Source organism: Triticum aestivum, chromosome 5B (assembly GCF_018294505.1).
Source record: "Triticum aestivum cultivar Chinese Spring chromosome 5B, IWGSC CS RefSeq v2.1, whole genome shotgun sequence".
Classification (NCBI taxonomy): domain Eukaryota; kingdom Viridiplantae; phylum Streptophyta; class Magnoliopsida; order Poales; family Poaceae; genus Triticum; species Triticum aestivum.
Window position 1 is genome coordinate 34,213,755 of NC_057807.1, and position 20,141 is coordinate 34,233,895.

Genomic DNA, 20,141 nt, shown 5'->3' on the forward strand with positions numbered 1-20,141 from the left:
TTAAGTTCGTGAGCTACGAGCTTTTGGTCCAGCCCTACGCATGCTGGTGGGCGGCAAGTTGGGTGGTGCACTATGGATCGTCAGGCACTGACGCGGTGACGCCCGCGGATGCCATCGTTCCTACCAGAAGGGCCTCGGGTGTACCCCTTCCCCACCGCCCTCCGCGTACCGGGGGGCGCCCTAGGACTAGTCCGGGCAGCAGCTGCGTCGTCGTTGTCACATTCCTTCTTGAAGATGTTGCTTGGTATGCGATGCTCCGGAGTGCTAGGAGCATGGTGGGACTTCTCCGAAGGACACATCGGTTGTGGGTCATCTTCGTTTCGTCGATATGTCGGTGTCGGCATTTGTTTCTCTCGTTTTTCTTTTGGGCTTGGTTATGCTGCGGGCCCCAGCAAGCGTGTTGTATCGTGTGGTTGCTATATTAATGCAGCGGCGCGAAAGCCTGTTTCATCATTTATTTTAGGTTATTAAAAAAATAAAGTTAGCCAGCACTGTTGTGAACAAAAAAAATAGATGGTTTCAGGGGGTACAAAGGATTTGCTACTGTTATTAAAATCTCTTGCGGCCGCGCGGGTCCGACCAGGGACGAAAACCTACAGCAGCTTGCGAACCCGATCCGCTAGAGACCGGTCGCAGTTCCGTCGCAGCAGCACTGCACAGCTGTCGGTCACACGCAGCGCGACCCCATCCCTCTCCCCCCTTCTCTCTCTCTCGCATCCGGGAGCGCCGCCGTTGAAGTAGTAGGGCGAGGGAGAAGGGAGGGAGGGCGGCGGCGGCGGCGGGGGCGAGATTTCCTGGAGCAGGCGCGCCCTCAGGGTAATTTCTCCTCTCCGACCCATCTCCCTCCCCGGTTCAGGCTTGCGGTTTTAACTTTTAACTGGTGTATTCCGATGAACCCTCGGCAATGTGGTGGGAATGTGGCGGCGCGGCCTCCGATGAACCCTCCATGACCGGGCGAGGAGGCAGCTAGCGCACGCCGAAGCGAGAGGGAGACCCTCGATGTGTCGCGAATGTGGCGGCGCGGCTCCCGCTCCCCGTGGTGGTCTCCATGACCGGCCTGCGCACGCCGAAGCGAGAGGGATGCCCGCGAAGTGGTTGATTCAGACGATTCGGTCCCGCGCGCAGTTTTGTTTTTTTGTATGATTTGTTTGGGCATCATTTTTTCGAGGGGACGGTGGTTTTCGGGCTTCCGAATGTGGCGGTGCTCTCCAATTTTGGGCTTGCGCTCCTGATAGTGCTAGGTGGACTCGGATTTTGGGTATATTTTGGGCTTCTACGACACTGACTAGTGCTAGTCTAGCACACGTACTCTATCAATTAGTTGCCACTCGCTAATTAAGTCGCTAGCTATGGTGCCGGTGAGACATGGGAGCCAACCTCCAAGGATCAGCTCATTCTGGGGATTCCTTAATTCCCTAAAGCCACGGTTGGTGCACCTGCCGCTCGTCATTTCACTTGTGCCCCTGGGAACCATTGTTTTCCTTCCATACGAACACTAGCTACATTTGCAAGGAACATTAGCAACCTACTCATGCGAATCCCGAACGCTGGTAACTGAACATGGCCCCGATATTTCTGTTTTATCCAAGTGGCTCAAATGATTGACATGAAAATGACAGCATGACAGTAGTCTGCTGCACATGTCCAGAAATGCATCTCTATTTGCCTGCAAAAGGAGAGCAAACTATCACTTTGTGACCTTATCCAAATAATCACCAGGTGTAAAGCATCGCGGCAAATCCACAAACTATATTAGAATCAATAATAATAACAATGTAGCAGCATGAGTCAACAATTGTGAGTAACGCATTCCGTGAAGCATGAAGCTTTAACACTCAGTCTGAACTCTAGTCAACCAGGTGTTAGATCACTACCAATTTTTCTTTATTTTTTGTATGCAATGCATCCACATGATGTCAGAACAATGTTTTCACTGAATCCGTGTGTCTTCAATTCGAAATCCATCTCAAGGCACAAAAACATCACCCCAGCGTAAAAGAGAGGCACAGATACATCCAGTCCAACTGTGGTTTCATATCATTAGAAGTACTGCTAGGAGTACTTGTGCATCCTTTGTTTGGATTATTATCTGACGCGAGAGATTTTTGTTGTTTTGTTTTCCTTTGTTTATTACTACAACCCTTTTGTTTGATTTCCATCTCTCGAGGTTCTAGTAGGTAGCAGCAGCCTCCCGGAGGCAGATTTAATATTAAAGTTGGATTCCGTTCGTACGCGTGTTCTTGCAGGAATTGGGGCGTACATGTGTTGGTTTGCTCTCAGATGTTTGTCATTAGCGCCAATGTGATGGATATCCTGTTTCTGCGGGCTGATGAGTTTATAATAGTACTATATCAGAAGATGAAAAACCGTCTTGCTTGTTGCTTCTGATCATGACAAGGGAGGAGCTTTTCTTCGTGGTGTCCTTTTCGTAGATTCATTCTGATGGCTGTCCTGAAGTGAACAGGTTGAGCTTCAAGTGCTAGTTTGGTGGTGGTTTGCACTCTTCGTGGTTTTGTTTGTTTGCGTGTCTTGTCTTTGTTCCTCAGATATGCTAACGGAGCAAGATTCGGTTCTAGTTTTGTGGTAGCTTTCTGCTTTTGCGTTACAATCACATCTGCCTTGGTCGGTGCTCTTGTCTCTACTGCTAAATTACAGTACTGCTAGAAGTAGCTACTAATTGTTTTTCAAGGTTGTTTGTCTTAGCTCTTGCATTTTTGTTTCTGCTTGAGCTTCTGTTCCTAATGGTCTCCTTTGCCACTTTGTTTATTGCAGTGCAGTACAACTTGCAATGGCTGCTCACCCGCCTGCTCCGGCTGCTCTGCCTACCATGCCGATGATTGATTGGAGGCCACTGCATGCGGCAGCCAGGCCGTCTGTCTTTATCATTGTCCTCACGCCACGTCTAAAGAAGACCCTGAGACGTGTCGCTGACACATACGGCATCAAGGAAGAGAAAGAGCTTGATGAAATTTTTAAAGCAGATTACCTCACGGAAACCGGCATTGCCGTGAGGACAGTGGGCGACTTTCTCTTCATCACAACAACTGCGCACATTGTAGACTTCCTTTTTCAGGCACAGTGGGGGCCCATTTCAGCAGCTCAGTTCAATGATTATTTTGAGATTGCGGTCACCTGCTCCCATGCGGAAAGTCGCTTCATTCAGGGCGGGTTTGTCGGAGAGCGAACCTACACACGAGCAACGGTTTGTGCCATCGATTGTGCCAAAGACTTGATGATGGTACGCGTGGATCTTAGGGATCTGGCCGTGAGGACTAGCGGGGAGCTGCAGCAGAGGATTCGCTGCACATCAGATCATCCGGCTGTTCAGTTCAGCATGGCCACCAACGCGGGTACCCAATGCATGCTCTACTCTTGGCCGGCGTATCGTCCGTGCACTATGGCCACGGGACTTCAAGGCCTTCATCGAGGACCGTTGGATTTGATGAGCACCAACAAGAATGGCTATGACTTGCAGCTTATTGAAGCATCGGTGGGAACCGAGGCCGGGTCATCTGGCGCTCCACTTTACAATACCAATCAGCAGGTGCTAGGCATACTGCACGGCGGGTCTGGGGTTCACTCACAATTTATCCCGGCACGCTACATCTGGACCTTCATTAACAACAATTGTCTCCTTCCGAAGCCTCGAGGTCCGCAGGATCAGGGTAAGCCCTCCCAGAGGCCGGGCCCCCCTCCTAGAGATCGAGACAAGCGCTGAAACATACCCATTGGATGCAAAAGAGAACACTAGTAGTACTACTACGTATTATATTCCCACTAAGATGGAGCAAGTAAACTGGGCGCTAGTCCCATTCATTTTGTCCAAACTGCTGGGTTTATTAAGTGCCAGGCTGCCTCCTGGTTTCGTTTCCACCATATGCATGTATGCCATAGTTCCAAGACCTATCGTTTGGCTTGCCTAAACATAGTCTAACATATATATAGCACTCATGTGGATTGTAATGTTAGGTTAGAATTAATCAACACCCAAAAATGGATAATTAAAACCTGCTTATCCCACTCCTTTTTGTGTGTGTGTTTGTCCATGGTTCAGAGTTAGGATTCCCTTGTTTTACATTGGAATTTTCAGTTTCTGTTAAGAAAAAGAAAAACAATTGTATTGCCCATGACTAGTAAAATACAGCAGTGAATTGCCTTACTATGTATATATGTTCAGGCTATAGATACTTTTTGTCTACTAGGTTAATAATCCTCACTGTTGCTATCTTCCATGTTCAGAACCAGAGGTATTGTCATCTCACTTGAAGATGGCACATTCAAGTTCCTTGGCTTAACTAGAATTGTCAACGATGATGTTCCTCTCGCCGGAACATGCTGGGAGGAATCGTGTATCTTATTTTTCATTTGAGGTTCGCTGGGTAACAGACGATGTGACACTCATTAAGATTGTTGGCATGTTGCAAAGCTCTCCTTTATCAAATGTTCTTCTGGTTGCAAAAAAAAAAAAAAAAAAAAGGTTCCAAAATCATGCTGTCAAGCGCACGATATGCAGAAAGACAATGTACTAACTCTCACAACAACAACAACAAAGCCTTAATGTACTAACTCTCACTAACTTAGGTAAAACTCTTCCCATTTTCTTTTGCTGGAACATGTGTCATTCATCGCCGTACTACCTGACATGCCTGTTGGCTGGATTTACTACCCTGCAGAATAAGTGGATCCAGAAATCAGTGAGCGTCAGGTAGATGAGCTGATCCTGTAATGCAAGAGAAGGGCCCAGTTGATGAACACGCTAAAGGCTGCTTCGCGGTGTCCCCTCCCAAAGCTGTGCCGCTGCATCGATTGAGATAGAATATGAACAGAGGTAGCAAGAAATGGTTATGCCAATGTAGGCGCTGCTGGCATTATTCTCTCAGAGTAGCAATCCAACACCAAATTCTGGGGAGGGGTTATCAGCAGATAGTACTGGTTAGTGCATTATTTATTTAACAAAACTCCTCATCAATATTGTTAGAACCTACTCCCTCTGTTCGGAATTAGTTGCCGCCCAAACGGATGTATCTAGCACTACTCATAAGTTTCTTAGTCACTCCAGTTATCCTCATCAGCTGCAATGCTGCATCGGAACTTGTCTGTGTGGACTCATTGCTGCAGCAGCTCAAATGTTCGATTTATTGCATCGGCTGATCAGGTGGCAGATATCTTTACCAAAAACCACTATCTCGGCATCTTTTTCAGGAGAAGTTCTATAGCGATCTCAATCTGGTAGAGACCAGCTGAGATCGAGGGGGCATGTTAAGATATCTTGTATATCACGTTAGCAGATATGACACAATTGTAATTACTCCCTCCGTATTAGTGATTTAAACGCTCTAATATTTCTGCAGAGAGGGTATTGAAACTTATACTACCCTGGAGCCTCCACTAGAGGATGTGAGCTGTCGCCGGAGTTGAGGGCGGCGTCTACTCGCCCGCGCGACGGCGAGTTGGCGGTGGATGCGGGCGCCGCGTGGAGGGATCCCCTGCTGCTTTCCTCGCCAGATCTGAAGACGACGTCCCCGTGCTGCTGCTTCCTCCTCGTCAGTCCGACCGGATCCGGTGGCGGACTGCGCGGATGTGGGGTTGGGAGCTCTGAATCAGAGTAACTTCTTGGCCGGCTGCGGCGGCCACGATGCCGATGGCGCTCTAGGCGTTGTTTCCTTCTTGAAGGCGGCTTCGAGATCCAGCTCCCTCTCCCTCGTCCTCCCCCTGCACCCGGGTGAAAACCCACAACTTTGGTTGGGCGGTGGCGGTGCCCGGCTCCGTCACCTTCTTGAAGGCGCCGCTTTGGGTCCGCGGGGAGGTGGGACAGTTGCAGCGCGTTCTTGGCGTTCCTGATGGCGGCGGTTCTCTCTTTAGTGGTGTCGCTTCGCCATGGCGGTCGGCTGGTCCGGCTCTCGTGGTGATTGTGGTGCCCAACTCTTCGCCGTGTCTTCCTGGGGTGCTCCCGTCCCGTTCAGAGAGGCTGGAGGTGGAGCGGCTTCATCTTGCACGGAGCTTCGGTGGAGATGTCAAGTCATGCCTGACCGACAGGTGCTACGCTTTGTCATGCCTGGTCGGCAGGTGCTACGCACGACAGATCTTCCAAAGACTTCAAGTTGTGTCGGCTGGTGGTACTTGGCAGCATGGTGCTGATGTGTATTAGTGGCGACCGCGACGTGCTGAGCTGTTTGCGCGCAGCGCCGTGGTGGCGTCGACGGTAGCTGGACCGAGCAAGGTTGATGCGTCAGTATAGTTCTGAAGATGGAGCGGTGGCAGTTGGCGGCGGCGGCCTCTGAGTGCACGCCGCCGGTGAGACCCATGCCCGGCAGGCGTCCTGGATGAGACCTCAGGTCTTAGATGTTAGGTTTGGCTGCGATGTCTGTTTGGTATTAGGCCCAGGCTATCTGCGTCCCTTCATCAACTGGATAGAGTTGCTTAGATGGCGGCTTTAGTCTTATTGTTGTATTACTTTGTAAGGTCTTGTGAGAATAATTAATAAAGTGGCCGTATGCATCGCCCAGATGCAGAGGCCGGGGGTCATCTTCCTTTTCTAAAAAAAAAAAGAGGATGTGAGCTGTGGGGTATATTCTCATTGCCACGGTTGGTCTCTGGAACTATCTCATCTCCTGGCAAGGGTTCACTTTGTTCAGCAAACATGCTGCTTCATCCTTAAACTGTACATGCCCAATTTCCTTTCTCTTGGTTGGAGGCCGTCCTCGCCCTCTGCCTCGTCCTCTACGACTAATGTTCAAGCTTCTTATGGAGTGCAAAGGCAATCAACTATGTTAGAGCATCTACAGCCGTACATGACAAATATGACACCGCGGATGCGCGGCAAATTTAACCCCTCAAACGCCCGCGGACATGCCCGGGCGCGTCCGCGGGCAGTGGCCGCCCAGTCCTCAAATTTGCACAACTGCATCCGGACACCTCATACAATAATTCTTGTATTCATAAAAAAGCATGCAAAGATAAAAACCTAAAAACCTACGTACTAAGATCACCCTACTCCTCGTCGGAGATCTCGACTATCTTCGTGCCCGGCTCTGGGTTCATGGGCGGCAGTTGCAGCTCCAGCTCCCTCGGCGCTCCTGGCTGCTTCGCTCCGGCCTCCTCCTCTATCTCCGCGTTGAGTTCGGCGAAGAGCGCGTCGGTCGCCGCCCGCTCCTGCCGAGGAACTGCTGGTTGGCCTCCACACTGGACGGACTCCATAATGGCCTGCTACTTATCCAACTCCACGGCTTGGGTGACGGCGAACTCTGCCTCCGCGTCCTCCATGTTGAAGCCCAGAGTAGGCTGCTCCACCTCATCCTCCTCCGGATCCGCCAGGTCCATCGGCTCCAGCAGCTGCTCCTCCTCCTCCTCTAGCTCCGACGAGTTCGGAGGCAGCCTGACAGCGATGCGGGCAGCACGCCTCGCCGGATCTCCTCCGTGGTCTAGTACCAGCGCTCCGACGTGAGATAGCGTACATGGTGATCTTCCGCTAGACCATGGCGATGCCGGAGAGCAAGGAAGAGGAGGCGGATGGGCTCGGGCTGCGGCGAAGAGAGGGAGGAGGTGGATGGGCTAGGGTTGGGGGACGCCGGCCGGTTTAAATAGCTGGATTTGGCCTTGAGCGCGAGCCGAAGCGGCGCCACGCGGCATCCACACCGCGGCGATGGATGAGAGGTCCATTGGACCGCCGGTTTTCCGGGTGATTCTGCGTGGGACCCCATCGTCAATCCTACATGGCGGACGTGCCCGAGCCCCCCGTATCCGCCCCATATTTCGGTTGGATATGAGGGTGTCGGTCAGTCCCGACGTTTGAGTCCCGTTTGAGGCGTCCGACTGGGTCAGATTTTCGTGACCGGGCGGGCCGCCTGTTTGAGGCCGCTTTGGCCATAGATGCTCTTACCAACTTATCTGCTAAGAAAATTTAACTCTGCTGATATGTGATGCAATTGTACCATTTTGCTAGACCAGGGCTCCTCATTCTCTGGGTTGCTTCCATTTGAAATTTTCCTAGAAAGTGAATTTCAATCATTAATAAGATGATTGTTACTTGTCACAATGATTCATGAGAATTTGACTATGCCAAGTCAATTTACCTTAATCCTTTTTCATCTTCACAAGATTCAGCGCCACCAAGATCTGGCACCTTGTTAACAATCTCAGTTAGGAAGTCAAAAGAGCTGTAGGCCCAGTTCTTTTGGGCGATTCTCCTAGAATCGCCCCCCTCCCCAGCTTTTCCCAGAATCGCCACTCCAATTTTTTTTTTACAATCCTATTTAGTTAAAGTCTAATTAGCTAGGATTGTAAAAAAAATATAGAGTGACGATTCTGGGAGAAGCTGTGGAGGGGGGTGATTTTGGGAGAATCGCCCAAAAGAACTGGCCCGTACCTTGCTTTCTGAGCATCTCATAAGAAAGAGTGAAGTACATCGTAGGTCCCTAAACAATTTGAGGGGTATCATGTAAGTCCTCAAACCATGAAAATCGGCATCTCGATCCTCGAAGTGCAGTAAGTGTGTCATTCAGATTTAAAATCTATCCAATCCCACTTGACCGGCCAGCTGGTGCCGTTGGCTCGTGACATGTTAGAAGGGTGCCCCGTAATGTAACAACGGAGTCTAAATAGAAAAAAAATGTTCACATTTTAAAACAAGTTCGTTTTTTTTAAAATTTATAAAGTATAAATATTTGCATTTTTAAAAATGTACAGATATGTCAGAAAAATGCTCACGTCAATATAGTTAAATTTTGGAACATCTATTAAATATAAAAAAAAGGTTTATTCTCCGTCTATTGTTCGTTTAAATAGGAACATGCTCACATAAAAAATCAAACACTTTTAAAATTTATGAACAGCTATTAAATAAAAATGAAAATACATCAATCAGTGACCGGTTTATTGTTCGCTTTTTTGTTTCTTTTTCATTCTTGTTGTTTTTCGTTTTTCCTTTTTTGTTCTTTTTCTTTTCAAAAAATTATCACATCAATACACCAGCATCATCATGCTAAGCATCCATGATAAATTTCATTGAGTAGTGACATTTTATGCATTTTCTAGGATTTTCCCGTGAAAAAAACCTTCAAACACTAGCGGATCGTGACACAACGTGCGTTCCGTGTATGAATTCCTTCAAATTTTGCATGGAGTCCTGGCATGAGCATTTTGAATTTGAACGATGTTGAAAAAGGTACTCTGCCCAACCCGAACGCCTTACCCGAACCTTTTTCCATTTAAATTCGTGAACATTTTCTTAAATTCGTGAACTTTTTCTTTCAAATTCATGAACCTTTTTCCATATCTAGGAACTATTTTCAACTTTTACAAACATTTTATAAAAGCCTAGATTTTTTTTTCAAAATCATAAACATTCTATTTCAAAATTGATGAACTTTTTCCAAATCGGCGAATGTTTGGGCTGGCCCAACAGGCACGCGACGGAAGCGATGCCATCGCCCGGTTAGGCAAGGCCTGAGCGTACTTTTTTCTTCTATTTTTTTCCTTTTCATCTTTTTTCATTAATTGAATTTTTCCCATGTTGAACTTTATTATTCATTTTCATACTTGTTTTAAATTTTAAAATATTTTTGGAATACCAAAAATGTTATTGTTTTCAAATACTTTTTACAATGGTGAAGACCATGTCTGAGGTACCAGCCACGGAGGCCGCCGTGTCCGCAAGGCACACTCCAGTGGCGATTAGGGCCTCCGCCCTAGCCGGCGTGCGCGTGTACGCCCGACGGCCTCATTCGCTAATAAGACTCCGCAACACCTCTGGACGGTGGAGCTGGGGATGGAATGGCCAGACAAGACTGAAGATAAAGCAGGATAGAGGAGTGCGGATCGAGGTGACAACGGCGAACACTAGGTCGATCGCAGCGGTCGCGAGCTTCAAGCACAGACGGGTTGGATGGGCTACCGCTACTCCACGACGGACTGAGGAATGGCGATGCTGGGAGTTAACGGTAGCCGGTCGGTAGATTTTACTAGTAGCATTCGCGTGCTTTGTTGCGCAGAGAATCGCCACGATAATTCATCAATGACATGTTTCAATATCTGAGGTACAACGTTTTTCTTTTTAGAAAAGGAGGATGACCCCCGGCCTCTGCATCTGGAAGAAGCATGCAGTCATTTTATTGATTATTCTCGAGGATCTTACAAAATAGAACAACAATATATCTGTATCCACCATCTTGACAATATTTGCCGCTACTCCTATCCATATGATGAAGGGGTGCAATCTGGGTCAAATACCCAGACTTCTCACCTAAACCTAACATCTAAAACCTGAGGCCCCGATCAAGCCACATATCGGGTCCGGGGCACAAATTAACCGGCCCGACGCACTCACATGTGTCGCCGCCGCCATATTCCGCTAGTCCATCTTCAGAGCAGATTGAGGTGTCATCCTTGGCAGGTCCTCCGCCATCGACGTCACCACGACGCCAAACGACGATCTCCACCTACGCGAGTCCATTTTCAAGCAACGAACGTAGATCCATGCTAGGATAGGGCCGCACCACCGCCATCGCCCACCACCCACAAGCGCCACCCGTGAGCGCTGCCGCTGCCCAACAAATTAGGGCTTTCGCCCGGGAGACCTAGGGGAAGGGGAAGTGAGGAGATCAGGCCATACTGACGCCTCCAAGGAGGGGAACGGCGCCCTCAGGCGTCGGCGGCGGCGCGATCGGCCATGGCCGGCCAGGGATTTCGCCCGAACTAGATCCCCGCCACTAGCAGCGCCTCCTGTACAGAACTAGCGACCAAGGGAAGCGCGACCCGACCAGGCTGGCCCGCACGCCGAACGGGGAAGGAGGGAAGGCGCCAGATCACGCGCATCGGCCACCGCAGAAGCCGCCGCTAACCGCCAACGACCACCGTGATCATGCCGCTCACGCGGCCAGGACGCCAGATCGACCGCCTGCACGGCTGGTCGCCGGAGCCCGACGTGCCTCGCCAAAGGAGCCACCGCTCCAGATCCGGGACTCCCCACGCAGAGGTAGGGCAGCCGAGGCCCCGCCACCACCATCCTTGGCGCCCCGGGCTTGCCCAGCGGCTGCCTCAGTCGGTGGCGAGGAAGGGAGGGGGGGTGAGCCCCAAGGCGCGGCTAGGGTTCGCCCCTCCTTGTCGCCCGAGCGGGCGGCGGGGGGGGGGGGGGGGGGGGGAAGGGTAATATCTGAGGTACAATGTGTCTACTCTATATTCTTCCGAGAGGTTTCAGTATGTGTAAATATAACATGAAAAGTATTATCAAATACCATAGCCTATAATTTTGTTACTCCAAAATCTAAATACCGTTTAGAGAGCACACATATATTTGCAATCAAAAACCCGTTTCACATGAAGGAGACCATGTTAACCTTTTGAAAAAAATGCCAGGGACACAACTGAGTGGATGCGAAGGAATCTGCCAGACAAACTTCTGGGTGATAGCATTAATACAAACGTGGCGGCTCCACCGCTTCCTCCCAAACCATTTCCTCCCAAATACGTGAACGATCTCCACAAGGATCGCTTACCATGCCGGAGAGGAAGCGGTGGACCGTGACCTCAGCGACAGAAGGGAAAATACCTAGCCGCCTCAAACGGGAGGGGAAAATTGATGGCTATCGTAACATGACGCGTGTCTCAGGATTGCCACAAACGATAAGCAAGCGGCACGCTTCAGCATTTTTTTTGAGATTTTTCTTTTAGAACTGCGACATGCTTCAGCTGAATGACATGCAGTGAGACCACAGCCACTTACACGAGCTTTTTTTTTGGGGAGGAAGCCCATTGCTGCTGGCGGCGGCGGATCTGCAAGCCCCCATGGCTGCTGCCCCTTTCCCTCCCCTGGAGTCACCTTTCCTCCCCCGCGCCCATCTTGTTGCCCGGCACCGCCATTGAACTCCTTCCCGCCGCCCATCTTGCGGCCCGGCGCCGCCCTGCATCTCGCCTATGTCGCTGGCTGCCGCTGACCCTCCATCTCACCACCCATCCTGCTGCCAGGCGCGGCCCCCAATCCATCCATCTTCTGGCCGACGCAGACCCTCAAATCCCGCCCTTCTTCTTCCCCTTCCTCTTCCATCTTCTTCTTCTTCCCCATCCCTGGACCCCTTCCTTCTCACACATTGTACATAATTTGATTTGATGCATAAAACACAAAGCATGTGCAATTCCATAGTATGCCATCCGAACAGGTTTTGGTATTGAGATTCCATGGCCCAATTCCAGGATCATCCAAACATGTGAATTCGTATTCATATTCATTACAGTTTCCACTCTGAATTGGAAATACAACAAATTCAATACGGGGCTCTCCAATACAGACATCCGAACACACTGTAGATGAATTCTCATGTGTCCTCAAGAACGCCTTGCTTATTGTAAGAGAATGTTTTGGCCCGTCCTTTGCTCCAAAAAGGATTGGGCTACCTTGTTGCACACTTGTTACTATTTGTCACTTGTTACTTGTTACGAATTAGCTTGGTATCAAATTATCTGTTACTGATAATTTCAGTGCTCGCAGAGAATACTTTACTGAAAACCATTTGTCATTTTTCTTCTGCTCTTCGTTGGGTAAAACACTCTTACTTATCGAAAGGATTACGATTGATTCCCTATACTATGTTCCAAAAGTAAACCAACATAGTAACATGTGCGCCCAAACTATGATAACCTATGGTCTGAAGTGAACTAACATGTGCTTCCACATGCGTTAAGCAAATCGTGCTCCTACAAGGTGAAGTACACTTGTGCACACGTTACTTAGGCTCACTATGTGCTCTACATGTCGCCATCACACTATATGTGTGCCTTGTTGCTAAGCTTCCGCCCGCATAGTAAGTGGGGGGGCACCCGTTGATTAGTTGCCTCACGTTTAGTGGCCAAAATAGGCAAGGCGGAACTTGGCGGGATAGGATTATGCTATGTGAGGCCCATTAATCCTCTATCATATAATGACTCTCTTCGATATCCCACGAACAACACAAGGGCTATGGCTCACTTACTACAAAAAGTACCCTCGCCTTGCCTCTGGCACTCTACTAACGACTCGGCCCAATATTGCAGCTTCCTAGAGTAGTTTTGAGAAGCTTCCATGCAGCTCTATCTTCTTCTCTTTATTTCTATGTGTTTTTATCGGTGTTTACTAGTTAGCTAGTTTGGTCTTTAGTTGTTTTTTATTTTTTATTTTTCTTTTTTTGTTTTTTCTTTGCATTTCAAATACACGTTGACCTCTTTCAAATGCATGGTGAAAAAAAATTGTCTAAAGGTTGAACATTTTTCAGATAAACGTTGAACATTTTTCTTAAATTACATATTGAAAATTTTATCAAATGCACATTGAACATTAAATACATGGTGAAATTATTTAAGATATATTGATTTTAACAGGCAAAACATCTGTTGAGTGTTTGTCACAAAAGTATTTTTTAATCGTCAAACCTGTATAGAAAAGCTACGCCAACATTTTTACATTGTATAGCCATTTCCCAAAAATTTGCTTATATATATTTTGAAATGCATGGACATTTTTTTAAGTTCCACGAAAATTAATTAAAATATTCCAAACCATTTTTTAAAAAGAGGCAACTTTTAACATTGCACACACTTTTTATAAATTTCATGAACACATTTTTGAAATGCATGAACATTTTATAAGGTGACAATTTTTTGAATGGAACGAATATTTTTCTAAAACTGCATGAAGACATTTTTTTACAGTGGATGAATATTTTGTTAACTGTGCGATAAACACCTTTTCATAATGAAAGTAATATATGCTTTTTAAATATATATATTAAGAATTTTTTGAAATAAAAAAATAGAAAATAAAACTCAAAGTTACTAAAAATAAGAGATATAAACATAAATGAAACGCTGGAAATGGAAAGAATATGTGCGTGAAGGACGCTAGCCTCGTGTTGTTAAGCGAGGCCTATGTATAAGACTCCTGCAGCCGAGCGCATGCACCCTCCATCTCCGAAATCACTACCTGAGGAATACTCCTTTCAAAGATCACTCTCACCTTCCCAGGTTGCGACAAGTGACGCACTGCATGTGTGCTATTTGTGACAATCTGGGAGTTTTCTCTTTTTTTCGTAGATCTGTTTATTCAGAACGTTTTATCTCTAAAACTATGCATCCAAATCTCGAATCGTTTTCGCCGTTGGATTCCTCACGTCGAGATATTCAAAACTAGATCCCATGTTGATAGGCTTTGACAAGCTTCTTTTTCACGAAAAAAACCGGACGCGAACCGTTAACACTTTTTTCCCTCTCCGGAAATCGTTTCCGAGAGGCACGGGCATGCCTCTCGCAGAAGCAAATCCATGCCTCTCGCGGCAGAAAAAACACATTTTTTTCATGCCTCTCGCGGAAGCAAAACCATGCCTCTCACGAAAGAAAAAAAATGCATTTTTCTCCGTTTCCGAGAGGAAGCAAAACTGTGTCTCTCATGGAAGGAAAAATAAAGAAAATGTGTTTTTTTTTCTAGAGGAACGGCCGTGCCTGTCACGGCAAACCCGCGCCTCTCGCGGAAGCAAAATTGCGCCTCCCACGGAATAAAAAAAAAGAAAATACATTTTTCTCCATTTTCGAAAGACACAGCCGTGCCTCCTGCGAAAGCAAAACGGTGCCTCTCACGGAAGGAAAAAAATGTGTTTTTCCGTGCAAAAAAATTCTCATTTTTTAAAAGACGGGTGACAAACCGAAAAGTCGAAAAAACCGAAAACCCCATCTAAAAAGCCGAAAACGTGTATGGAATATTAAAAAAAATCCAAAGAAAGCGCCCAGAGCGTGAAAAGTGGCAGCGACTCAAAGCGCGCCACTTGACACACTCTCAGCCCACCCCCAAGTGATCGTTGGGAGGCTCCCGAAGGAGCGCTCGTCAACTAGTTGCTCCCACCTATAAAAGCTTCTGGCCTTGTTTTTGCTTACACAATTTGCTTTTATCAATCTTTCAGAAACTTATGACCTGGTTTTGTAGTCGGTTTTTTCCTATACATTTTGTCCAGTTTTTTCCGGTTACATTTCTTTTTCCCCCTTTTTATTTTTCATCAAATTAAACTTTTCTTTGAAATTTTTGAAATTTTTTAAAGTTCATGCACCTTTTCCCAAAAGTCGTGAACATTTATCAAATTTGCAAACTTTTTCCAAAATCAATGAATTTTGTTTCAAAAAAATGAACATTTCAAACATGGAAACTATTTCAAATCTATGAACTTTTTTGGTCAAATTTGTGAACTTTTTTCAAATCTGTGATTTTTTGCTAGATTTATGTTTTTTTGCTAAACTCATGAACCTTTCAAATTTCCAAATATATTTTCAAACACATGAATCTTTTTTTAATGTCATCACATTTTTCAATTTTTCATTTTTTAAATCTTGAAATATTTTTTATTTTACCAATTTTCAAAATTCAACTAAACAAAACCTTTACATTTTCCTTAAACAGCAAACCGCGAGCAAAAGACAAGCAGGAAAAAAGACCAGCAAACATTTTTGACAAAAAAACCAGCGAGGCTAAGCGAGCTCTATAATAAGAGAGCAAGCAAAAAAACCAGCGAGGCTGAGCGAGTCCTTTACTGAGAATGAGAAAATAAACGTCAGTGAGGTTGAGGGAGCACCATACCGTTTACGGGGTCAATGCCCACGTGGACACCCTATGCGTTGCGGCGACAATGGCACATAAGGCGCCGAAGAGGGGGAGCAACTAACGAAGGAGTATTTATTCTGGAGCCCCCATAAGGGTCACCTGGGCTGGGATAAGAGCGTGCCACTTGGCACTCTCTCAGCTGGGCCACGTGTCACGCTCTGGGCGCTCCCTTTGATCTTTATTTTTTATTTCTGCATGCGTTTTCGCTTTTTAGATGATTTTTTCCTAGGTTTTTTAGCCTTTTGGTTTTCTTCCAGTCTTTCTTAGGTTTTGAAAAAATAACTTAAAAGATAAAGTTTGTGCAAAAAAAACTCACTTATTTTCTTCCGCGAGAGGCACAATCGTGCCTCTTGGAAACGAAAAAAGGTTTTCTCCCTTCTACGGGAGGCACAGATTTGCTTCCGCGAGAGGCACAGATTTACTTCTTGTGGAGGCACACCTTTACCTCTCGTGGAGGCACGGACTTTCTTCCGGAAAGGAAAATATGTGTTCCCAATTTGATTTTTTCGTTCGGGTTTTTCTCGTGAAGAAAAAGTTTTTCAAAATCTATCAACATGGGATCTAGTTTTGAAGATCTAAGCGCGAGGAATCCAACGATGAAAATGGTTTGAAATTTGAATACATGGGTTAAGAGATAAAAGGTTTTGAATAAACAGATCTAGGAAAAAAAGAAAACTCTCAGGTTGCGACAAGTGACGCACATGCAATACACCACTAGTCACAACCTAGATAGGTGAAAGTGACATTTTTTGGAAAGACTGCATCTTAATTAATGATTTCGCGGAAGAGGAGATGTCGACCTACCCTGGGAGCATCTATCTAGTGCCTTCAGTGCCCGATTGCACACTGACGCTCGCGTGCTTACGCGAGCCGTGGCCCAACAATAGTTCGCTTTTGGTTGCTTGCCCGTATGGCCATTTTTCCTTTCTAGCTCGCTAATGCCATGTCACTTTCCGTAAAAAGAATAAAACCAGGTCAACTGAGTCGCTGGCATGGACCATTGATTGTTGACTTTTCTCAAAAAAATGTTTGAGTTTTCTAAAAATTGAAGAATTCAAAAATTTGTAATAATTTAGAAATGGTCCATGGATTTGGTAATTGTCCGCAAAAATGAAAGAAGTTCATGATTTGAAAAATAATTACAAAATTGAAAAAATTGAAGGCTTGGAAATGTTCACAATTTGAAAAAAGTTCATGAAAATGAAAAATACTTACAAATTTGAAATAAGTTCACACAATGTGAAAAGTTTCATAATTTGAAAATATTTCATAATTTTGGAAAAATTGATGAATTTGGAAAAAAAGTCATGACTTTGAAAATTTCATAATTTTAAAAAGCCCATTAAAATGAGAAATGTTTACAAATTAAAAAAATCATAAATTCGAAAAACGTTCACAAAATTTGGCAAATTCATGACTTGGAAATGGTCGTAATTTGAAAAAAAATATCACAAAAATGAAAGACTTCACGAATTAGGAAAAATCACAAAATTTTAAAAGGAAGTCCATGAATTTGAAAAAGTTCATAAAATTTAAAAATATTTAAAAATTGGACAAAGTTTACACATTTGACATAAAGAAATAAGAAAAAAAAGATAAAAACGTAAAACAAAAATAAAAATAAAGCGAAAAAGATGAAAGGAAACAAAAAAGGAGAGAAAACCGAGGAAAACCCATGCTAGAAAAAACAAAAAGAAAAACCTCCAGATTCTTCACGGGAAGGATCCCAAAAACCAGTGAAAAAAAATCCTACATGGGCTGGCTGAATTTGCTACGAAGTGTTGTGGAGGTGTGTGTGCCATGTAACAGAAATGGGCTATAAGTGGCGCTAAGGAGCCACCGTCCATGAGGCTGTGGCATGCTGAGCCGGTCCCTAGTTCTCAGCGGAAGTCCTGTCCACACATACTAGACACAAAATTCAGTTTATTTGCCAGGTTGTGCTGACGAAAAAGTCAGTTATATCTTGTCTGTTTGTCCTTTTCGACCACTGGGCTGTCGTTGAACATAAATTCCTCCATGGGCGGTACCTGCCTTGTAACAGCACAGCGCATAAAGGTTCGATGCAACACGGTCACACCCGTAGATGATGATATAACTGCACGTCTAGACTTTGTCTGCTTAGGTGTGGCTGGATGAAACTTTAGCTGATGTTGGTTTGGGTATGCGTAATGTTGGTATGTACTGGTTTATGATGGTTTCTTTAAGGGAAATCGGATGGGAAACCCTCTTTTGCTCAAAAAAAAAAAGGTCTAGATTTTGCAGTACAAATTAAAACTAGCTTTAAATCTTCTTTTTTTGCGGGAAAAAAACCTAGCTTCAAATCAGAAGGCCGAGTCCTGAAAAAACGGGTCACACATCCACAGAGATGTTTCAGCGATGTGGATGAAAGAAGGATGGACGGATCGCTGTGGAAGATGAGGTTGAATGAATTATTGGGGGAAGGGGAGGAAGTGCCGTGCGGCGAGAGCGATGCGGTTTAAATCCGTGGCTTTCTCTCTGAGGTTCCATTGAATCTATCCGAGTGTCCACTCAAGTCATTTCGTTTTCTTTTACAGCTGTATGCATTGTTGGATCGATCTCTCCAGCACCAGCAGTTGAGCTTCTAATCACTTGGCATTACTGCTGACCAACTGGTGGCACCAAGTGCAGTGCTGACAGTGATTTTCTTTTCTTTTTGTGGGGGGCAGTGGCCGTATGTTTGGTAGCTGCAACACGCCTGAACATAATGCATAATGGCAGTACTCTCTCCGATTCATATTACTTACTCGTCTCTTAAAGGTCGGCGGATGGAGTAGTAAAATCTTCCCGTGAGTTCCTGATCTTGCTTTGCTTCTCGACTAAGACTCCTCAACTCCTCAAGACAGCTAGGAAGAAGGGAGCAGGCTCACAAAACCGGCCAAAACTCCGGCAAGATCTCTTTCCAAAAGGTCCTTTTGCGAATTGTTAAGGCAGGGAGAAGAAAGTAAGGTCCGTCCCATTCCCGTCCATCGTGGCCGCCAGTCATGGATCGGAGGCCGGTGGTTCGCTGTCGCCGCCTACACGGCTCCATGTCAGCCCTGCGCCTCTTTTCATCAGGCAGTGTAAAGTCGCCACCTACCACCCCTTGTTCTGGAATATGCACGCACGCCCATCCATCTCAAGATTCATCTCTGAAAGGATCTCCTACCAAAACTTCCAGCCTGTGTCCACCCCCAAACTCTATCTCATTCTCCTCGTTCGTCCCCGCGTCTTCTATTTTTCATTCGGGAAATAGATACATCTTACCTGCTGCTTCATCTCTATGACCGCTGTAGTGCTTGGTTAGGTGAGACTTGGGTTATATATACCTGTTTCAGAAAGAAGAAAAGAACTTGACGGTTTCTTGCTTCCGAGCATTTTCACGGACAGCAATGCCAAGGATCATCCCACAAATAATAAAATGTCACTGAGTTTCCGGCACTGTGACCCCCCTCCAGGAACAGTCAACTCCGAATATGAAACTCCGCTAGAATTGCTGCTCTAACCGGTACAGACGTACACACAGAAAAAACTGTCATACAAAATTCAGCCAAGCATTTCTGCTAGTAATTAATCTGAAACAGAGTTCCTATCTCATACTCCTTCCGTCCAAAAATAAGTGTCTTAACTTTGTATTAACTCTAATACAAAGGTGTGCTAACTCTAATACAAAGTTGTACTAAGCTTGAGACACTTATTTTGAGACGGAGGGAGTACATCGCAGTCGACCAATCATCCCGGCGTTACACGCACGGCCTATTGTGAGGGTGTTCTCAACATCACCAACGATTCTGAAAGCCAGATCACGGAAAATTACACTGGCGGAAATATTCTGCGCATGCTAGAGACAGAGGAAACATTTGTGACGTGCAAGGCGTCTGCGACAGGGATGCCACGTACGGGTCTTCTTCTAGCAGATTGCGAGGTTTCGGCTTTTTTGGGAGCCAGAGAATTGCGAGTGATCATCGCTTTAGTTAGTACTAGTACTTAGCACAAATAAAAGCTGGTGCAGAGAGCTGAGTATGTGCATTTGGGAGGGACCAGCCGGCGGCAAATCATTCTGGCCGATGTCCCTACGCATCAAAACTCTTCTTCTTAATTAATGAAAAAGACAAAGCTTTCGCCTCTGTTTCAAAAAAAAAAAAAAAAACTCTACCTCTTGAAAGGAAAAAATACTCTTCCTCTTTGTTCTTCTTCTCCTTGACAGCTAGTAGACCAGCACGGGTCCAAAAGCATGTGATCTCAGCGTTTGGTGAGCTGTAGCTTTTCATCCTGTGCTGGTACTCTACTCACTTGGGAGTCATATTTTGAGGGGGTGTTGTTTGGCGCGCCACGGCTAGGAGATAGCTCCGGCTGAATCAAAAGGAAATCATCATGAAAGTTGTGAGAGATTTGTTCCAATCAGAAAGTTCCATTTGCTACGGCTACTCTCTTGCTCCATATTCCATCTCCGTGCAAGACAGTATCATGAGACACGTGAACTTTGGCCTAGTTCCAACTTCCAACGCACATTTTTCATGATTCCAAACTAGTA

The 20,141-nt window shown here is 45.9% G+C and overlaps 1 protein-coding gene across 1 annotated transcript; it reads left to right on the forward strand.

The window, feature by feature from the left end:
* Positions 1–604: 604 nt before the first annotated feature.
* Positions 605–3,871, forward strand: LOC123115530 (uncharacterized). Its single transcript, XM_044536667.1, has 2 exons — positions 605–816; positions 2,773–3,871. Exon 2 carries the CDS (start codon positions 2,789–2,791, stop codon positions 3,716–3,718), a length of 930 nt encoding a protein of 309 aa, XP_044392602.1. The 5' UTR covers positions 605–816; positions 2,773–2,788; the 3' UTR covers positions 3,719–3,871.
* Positions 3,872–20,141: the final 16,270 nt, after the last annotated feature.